Raw genomic sequence first — 7,735 nt, 5'->3', positions numbered from 1 at the left:
CCCCGCCCGGCCCCGCCCTCTCAGCCCCGCCCTCTCAGCCCCGCCCCGCCCCGCCCATTCCAGCCCTGCCGCCTCGTGCGGCCCGCGCGGGGCGGCGCTGCCGTTGCCATGGCGACGGCCCGTGTTGTGTCCCGGCCGCTGACGGCCCGGCCCGGCCGCTGCTGCTCCCGAGCCAGCTCCCGATCCAGCTCCCGAGCCAGCTGCCGAGCCGGCCCTCGCCGCCATGAGCGGGCTGGGGCAGCTGCGGGAGCAGCGGGAGGCGGCCGCCGTGCAGCGCCGGCGGGAGCAGGAGTTCCTGCGGCGGAGCCGCATCTTCAACGCGCGGCTCCGCACCATTGGGGTGAGGGCCGGCCGGGAGGCGGGCAGGCAGGCAGGGAGGGAGGGAGGGAGGGAGGGGTGGTGCTGGGGCCCCCCGCCCCTCACAGGGGGTGTCCGCAGAAGGGCTGGAAGTGGAGGCGATCCCCCGGGCAGGGCAGGGAGGGAAGGGGCGGCGGTGCCGGTCTGGGCGGGCGGGGAGTCCTGTCCGTCCGTCCATCCGTCCGTCCCCCCCCAGTGCCTCCCCTTCTCCCCCTCCCGCGTGTGTGAGAGGGAACCACGGAGAAAGAGCCCACGTGCATCTCTTAGAGGCGCTTTTGAAGTTGCTGGTGAAAGCGAGTCGATGCTTTAAGGCGCCGCCAGGAGTTGTTTTTGGGGGCTGTCCCGGAGTCACGGAGGGGTTGGGGCTGGAGGGGTTCGTGTCAAGCGAGCGCTGCTGGCACAGCGGGCAGCCAGCAGCGTGACAGGGCGGTACACTGACCCACCTGTCTTGTTGCCAGAAACTGCTAATGAACCTGTATTGAATTTCTCTTAACAGAATTCCCTGTAGTTATACTGAAAGCTTGGCTTCCCCAGGGGGGACCTCGGAAGGAGCTGATATTTAATTTAGTGACACCGTTGTTCTTGGACAATAGATTCCTTACGGTTTCCCCCTGGCTTACAACCTCACCCCTTGGCCTGATTGCTGTTGTCAGCTTTCCTTTACAGCACTAGCCATGTGTATTTTCAGCCATGATTTGTCTCTGTCTTCATCTGAATAGATTTTAGTCAAAGACTATCAAAATAGTTGACCAGATTCTTGAAGAATTGTCATTGGTTTTGGACACATTTTTTTAAAATACATTAAGTGACTTGACAGTAAAAGAAAAAAAGAAAAGAAATCAAATCCACGTTTCTGTCTAATAATATGCTACTGTCTGCCAGCACATGTGGGGACTGGTTCTTTTGCCTCCAGTGGAGGCAGCTGCTCCCATTGGATGCTGTGCCCTATGTTATGCTTTGCTCAGGTCCCACTCCCCATGGATGTGGATGTTCTGTGCTGTAACTTTGGCTCATCACAGATCATACACCTGTAGGGCATTTTGGCAACCCTGTGAATCCCACTCTCTGATAAGACTGTGAGATAACATTCCTTGTTATCTTTTCAATGTAATTCTAGTGAACTGTCTGTATTTTTTTCAGATATGAACTATTACAAGTTCCTATCATCTCGACTGTCAAAATACTTAACTGCTTCATAAATGAAAGCAGAACAATATAAATAAAGTTACCAGCTGTAATGGGGAAAACATATTCTGTATAATGCAGCTGAAAATGTTTCTAGCTCTATGGGTCATGTAAATGTGATCTTTTCATCTGATCTGGTGCTAGAGCATCTCTGCCATTATTAAAACAAGGCAAACAAGAATATTGCTGTTCCTGGGTTTTGTTTTAAGTTACCTACCTTAATCATGTGTAATAGAACTCTGCTGGTAGTGGGTTTATATCTGTCTTGTGCAATTGTGAGTCAAAGTAGCTTGACAATCCCTTTGGTTTTAATTATTCAAACATAGTATCTCTTAAAGAGCTGCTCTTTTTTTTTTTTCCATTTTAATAGATTGATAAAGATGCATTGGATGTGCAGGTCAAGGAAAGGAAAATTCAAGAAGCAATTGAAAAAGCACGACATGAAAAATTTGGTATATTCATAAATGCCATGATATTTCTGTGAACAGTTAAATGTCACTATCTGCTTCCTGCTTTCTTTTTTCCCTTCATGTGTTCTCTAAATTCAGTCATCCAATTTATGTTCTATTTATGTTCATACATCTGCATTGGTACAATATATGTATATTTTCCTTAGTGTGTTAAGATTTATACTGATGTCATTAAACTGGGATACATTGCCTAATAGGCTGGAATTTTCAGTGTTTTCTCTTAATACCTGTTGACAAATAGCATCATTTAGAGACTGAATATACAGGAGCATTTAAAAAAACACCCAACTTAATTACTTACCACTGTTCTTTTCAGAATAGCAGTGGCTCATGTGTTTTGATTGCTTTCTTGTAGAGTGAGCCCATGTCCTGCCTGGCCATTCTCCCATAGAATGTATGGATTCTATGGAATCCTCTCTGGATCATTGTTGCTGGAGCCATGAGTCTAGGACAGTAGGGCTGTGAGAGGAGCCCCTGCTGAGTCAGAACATGCAGCCACACAGATATTTCAGGCTGTGCCCTGCCCTTAGACCCTCTGTGGCTCTGTGCTTGCCATGCATCCCTGTGCCATCAGGGGAGAAGGTCCCACAGCCTGAGCACTCCCTGGGCTGCCAGAGGAGGTAGGATGGAGCTGCCAATGGCTCTACAGCTGCTTGGGATTTTCCTGGCTGGAAAATACACCTGTCAGGCTCTTAGGGAACTGCCAGCAGCAATGTGGAGTCTGGCAACAGAGGAAATGGTCTTTCCTTGGGAGTTATATTTAAATAGCTAAAATGGCTAATTTGGGGGGGGTTGTTGTTTGTTTTTCTTAAAAATGCTGTAATTGATTTAGTGTTAATTAAATGGGCAGGAGCTATTAAGCTGTTAATGCCAGCCAATTATTTTAGTGCTATGCTTAAAAAAATTATTGGAACTATGGAAGAGCTATCTGTATTCCTTCAATTGGGACACTGATTTTTGTTTGCTTCTTAATGAGCAACTCAGTGTATTTCAGTTGGATCTGTAAACTAAGAGTAAGTGGGAAGAATCAGTTTACAGTACATTTAATGTGTTCCTGCAGGTGTTCACCAAAGGAAACCTCATAGTTCTAGGGGTATTTATTACTGTGTTTGTTTAATATGCATATATTTCATTGTAACATGAGTAAAATAATTTATACCTAAAAAGATGAAAATATTTAATAAGTAAATATTACTAACATTACAGTGTTTGCTGGGTTGGCACTCACAGTTCAAATACTCTTTCCTAAGACCTGTAAGATTTGTGTCTTCATTGTGTTTGTTTTTGCCTAGCTAATGACATGAAGAGGAATGACAGGCTCATGTGTCTGCTGGAAGAACAACAGAAAAGGGAAATCAAAGACATGAATAAGGCTCTCAAGGAATTTCAGAAGAATCAGACACCAGAAACAAGACGTGAGTTTGACCTGAATGATCCCCAGGCCCTCAAGAAGGACAGACCCGCCCGAGTTTCGGACACCGACCCTCGCTGTACCATCTCTGGCATGCAGAAGTTTGCAGGGGAAGACCTAAACTATGAGCAGAGGATGAAGTTCCAAAAGGAGCAGCTAAGAGAGTGGTCTCTTCAGCAGCAGAAAGACTGGAAGACTGCGTTAGCTGACCAAAAACTGGCAGGTAACAAAAAAAGAGCATGAAGTTTTAATCTCCTTTTTTTGAAATCGTGAGTTCTCCGATGAAAATCCAGTTTAGCCTGTTGTGTATTAACTTTTGGAAGTACTGCAGCAGTTTGTACTTTGCAGTAGAAACTAAGAAATTAGTAGAAACTAAGGTATTCACTCTACCTCTTAGGAAATCTGTATTTAATAACGTGATGATTGTAATGTTACCTAGGTTCTGGTAACATTTCTGGTAAAACATTTCTGGTTTACCCCTCAAATACTGTATGGGGGCATGCTGAAAACCCAGCTGTGTTTTGTGTGCTTACTTCATCAGGCCAGATTGCCCAGTCTGTACTGCTCTGGAGCAGGGAAAATAATGCTGATGTTTGTTTCCTAGCTTGTCATGAAACTGTTTTCTACAGTACTTTAGGTACTTTTTCATTTTAACACTTACTGTTAAGACAAAATAGGTTATGTAATAAACTGATTTGTGAGTCACCTGAAATCCCAGGATGGAAAGCTTGGATGGAAGGATTTGGAAATGGTTCTGTAATTCAGCCTGCTGTATCTGTAGCTGCGCCCTGTCCCTTCCCCTGGTTAACTCACATGGCACATCACATCCATGAACACTGACTCCATTTCATTTTAATCTCCTTTAGATGATCTTTATGACAAATATAGGGTTGAAGTCGACCGAAAGATTCTGGAGCTCCAACGACAAGAAGAAGAAAGCAGGCGAGCTGTCTGTACAGCCACCAAGGATTTCAACAGAATCCAGGTGCATTCACATTGCCTGGGGTGGTTGGTTTGCTGCTTAGAAAATGCGGAGACAGAGAAGGAAAATAAGATGTGCAAAAGTACAGTGAGTGATGTGTTCACAGAGGTTTCTTAGCAGCTGGCTTCCAAGGTTGTTTCAGCAATTATGAGATAGATTTTATTCCTTTTGCCAAGTGAACAAAGAAACCAAGGATCTAGTTACCCTCTGCTGACATTGTCCCTCCTGGTTCTCACCTTGCTGACTAGTGGGTAGCAACAGCTCCCTGTCTCTGATCATAGTCTTTGTATGTGATGCTTTTGAGAACTGTTTGCAGGTTGGAAAGAAATCTGTTATGATGTGTTAAATTTGTTTCATCCCTTAGTTCATGTTTTCTCTTGGACAAAACATCGCTCCTCTCCTTCCACTTAATTTAGGCTGACGAACTAGCTTTTAAAAAGGAGCTGGACAAGTCTCAAACACTGAGAGACAACATGGATGAAATTACCTTCCTGCTTCGAGGAGACTTCCTTTCTGAGAACCCTGCCCAAGCCCTCAGTCCCTTGGGTGACCGTGTGCTCGTGGACCGCTGGAAGGGCATGAGCCCGGAGCAGCTGATGGCAATTCGGCACTACCAGAAGGAACAAGCTCAGGAGAACCTGGTATTTAAGCTCACATGCATGTTCTGTTTCCCTGGTTGTAACACTGCTATAGACAAGGTTTGTAGGAGAAAAATGCCATTGTTTGCCCTGCACGTCCCATTGCCAGGCTGTGTTTTCCGCTGATCTGCGTTTTACCCAAACTGCATTCAATCTGAGTGAACACAGCGTCTCTGAATGGCCGGGAGATGTCTCTGGAATAGAATTACAACAGAAACACTAAATATTGGTAATAGTTTCTGCTGTAAAGGTTTAGTGGAAGCAGGAAGTCAAAATGAAGAGATCTGCCCTTCCTATGAATTCAGGAGTGTCCAGGCCTAGGCATTGGGAAGTAGGAAGCTACCTGGCTCCCTCAGTACAGAGGCTGCATTCGTGACAGCTGAGGAATAGTGTTTGATTTTATCTTTTAATCCCTACAACACCTTAGGCTTTACTATGTCTGTGCTGTTATTAAAGCTGAAGACAGGATTGTCCTTTTCCTGGCTCTCCTATGACCCTAAAGTGAACCCACTCAGGTTGTTAAGCTGGCTGAAAAGGAGTACAACCAAGAAAAGGGAGTTTTTTGCAGGCCTGGTTTCTTGCTTCAGTCCCATGTGATGTCAGCCAAGAAGTGAGGCAGCATTAACAACAGCTGGGTCTCCTCACGTGGTGGTGGCTCAGCTCGTACACCCAGTCACCCGCATTATGATGTCTGAGCACTTCTCACCTCAGGAAGTTATAACTCTTAACAAGAATTAAAAGGAGAGCCTTTACACGTGCAGCTTCATCTTTGAACAAGGAGAGAATGAAGCCTTTTCCCCCTCCTGCAGAGGCTGAAGGAGCAGGAGCGGCAGCGGGACGCGGAGTGGGACAGGCAGCGCCTGCAGGCGGCCAGAGCACAGATGCTGCTGGAGAGGGAGCAGCGACGGCAGCTCCGGGAGCGGCGCCGGGACCTGGACTTCATGAATGCAGAGCTCTCCCAGGAGCAGAGGGCGAAGTAAGTACCCAAATAAAACCCTTTATCAATACTAACACAACAGCTTGGCTTTCTTGCTTGCATTGTTCGTAGCTTTTTAAATGCGCTTGGCACAAGCTCACGCTTCTAAAAAAAATCAATTCATCTGAAGTGTGTTTTTCATTATATGTGATCAATCTTCAGAGAGTAGGTTTGGAGTGTTACTAACATGAATGAGTTAGGAGCTGGAATTCTAAAAATATTCCATTGACAACAGACTGTTTATATAGCAAAATAGGGAGTGAGTACAGTTAGCTATGCAGAAAAACTGTTTTATCAGATGTAAACCAATACATGCTTCTTTATCATAATTTTCTGAAACAAAAAAGAATGTGTATCAGTAGAACTGCCAGTTTCTGATAGCTCAGGATTAAGCTATCACAACACAAAGGGAGCATTTCCATTTTGTGTGACAGAACTTGATGATTCTTTAACTAACCACTGGATGTGTCTCCCTGGGCAGCTCTTGTGTCTGCTCTAATGGCAAAGGAGGAGGGTAATAAGTGCAGGAGAAGAAAATCAAATCCAGATGATTTGGTCTTCTTCCAGTCTTTTTTTTTTCCTTTTTCTTTCTTTTTTTTTTTTTGCTTATACATACATACATTTTGCAAATTAATTTCTGATACATGATGCTTTCTTACTATGAAAGCAAAAATTTGGAGTTATGTTCATTTTTTTTTTTTTTACTGTGAGATTTTCGGAGGGTTATCTCAGGATGAAAAAACCCAAGTTTGCTGTTTTGAGATGTGGCATACATTTTGGAGAAGTTCTAGTTATATTATTCTATTTCATTTCTAATGAGCATTTATGGGTGCTGATGCATTACATCTTCTTTAGGTTTCTCAGGCTACTTCTGCAGAGTAATGAGAACACATTTACTAACTGCTTCTTTAAAAATATTGTTTATTTTAGGAACATCTACCTTAAAGAAGAGGCATATTCCAACATCCCAACAGCCCAGTATTACGCACAGTTTAACACAACCACCCGGTGACATTCTGGATAAATCAGCCTGAATTACACAGAAGTATGTATACATTAAAATTTCTAAGTGAGCCATCCCATGTTTTACTATTTTATCTGTTCCCCACCCTGTTCAAACACTGCACTCAAACTAAAGGACAGTCTGCTAGGCCACACAGGAAAACATAAATAGTCTTTAAACATTACTGTTGCTCTGATAGATTCAGTAGTAGATTGTTTGACTCTTGTGTCTCAGGCTTAGCTGTAATATTTAAATTATTCATGCCTTTCTGGAAAGAAATGACAATTTAAAGTACAATGCTGCCTTATTCAGCTTGGCCAGAGGGGAATGCTGGCTGCCACAGATCACAAGGGGTGCACACTTAGCAGGTTCTAAGGAGGGAAGAAAGATGGCCTGGGCAGGAAACTCTGGGTTGGTTTGGTTTTGGTTTTTTGGTTTGGATTTTCTTAAAGCAAAAAAACCAGCCAGACACAAAGGTGGGCAAAGAGGAAGAAGTGGCCAAGTTGGTCAGAGGAGTTGCTTTTATTTCGTGAATAGTGGGAATAAGAAGGTAAGATTTTGATAGGCATCAAGGTGATTATAGCCCTGAGACACAGCACTGAAAGGGAATGTGTGTTAGAGTTAGTGGGGAAGGTATGGGGGAAAGTGTTCCTACAGACACCCTCACAGTGTTCCTACAGACACCCTCACAGTGTTCCTACAGACACCCTCAC

General features: G+C 44.5%; 1 protein-coding gene across 1 annotated transcript; it reads left to right on the top strand.

Moving 5' to 3' along the window:
* Window positions 1–147: 147 nt before the first annotated feature.
* RIBC2 (RIB43A domain with coiled-coils 2) lies at window positions 148–7,098 on the top strand. Its single transcript, XM_027660865.1, has 7 exons — window positions 148–340; window positions 1,913–1,994; window positions 3,305–3,646; window positions 4,290–4,408; window positions 4,822–5,046; window positions 5,853–6,019; window positions 6,950–7,098. The coding sequence occupies exons 1-7, from the start codon at window positions 224–226 to the stop codon at window positions 7,029–7,031; spliced, it is 1,134 nt and encodes a 377-aa protein (XP_027516666.1). The 5' UTR covers window positions 148–223; the 3' UTR covers window positions 7,032–7,098.
* The last annotated feature ends 637 nt before the right edge of the window (window positions 7,099–7,735 follow it).

This window comes from Corapipo altera, unplaced genomic scaffold, assembly GCF_003945725.1.
Source record: "Corapipo altera isolate COAL_440 unplaced genomic scaffold, ASM394572v1 239, whole genome shotgun sequence".
In the NCBI taxonomy this organism is placed as follows: Eukaryota; Metazoa; Chordata; class Aves; order Passeriformes; family Pipridae; genus Corapipo; species Corapipo altera.
Note: the sequence above shows the minus strand (reverse complement) of the source record. Positions and strands in the feature narration are given on the sequence as shown.

Coding starts and splice junctions, on each gene's coding strand:
- RIBC2 (XM_027660865.1), top strand. CDS start 224: ATGAGCGGGCTGGGGCAGCTGCGGGAGCAGCGGGAGGCGGCCGCCGTG. Junction 3,647..4,289: donor AGCTGACCAAAAACTGGCAG/GTAACAAAAAAA, acceptor AATCTCCTTTAG/ATGATCTTTATGACAAATAT. Junction 5,047..5,852: donor AACAAGCTCAGGAGAACCTG/GTATTTAAGCTC, acceptor CCCCTCCTGCAG/AGGCTGAAGGAGCAGGAGCG.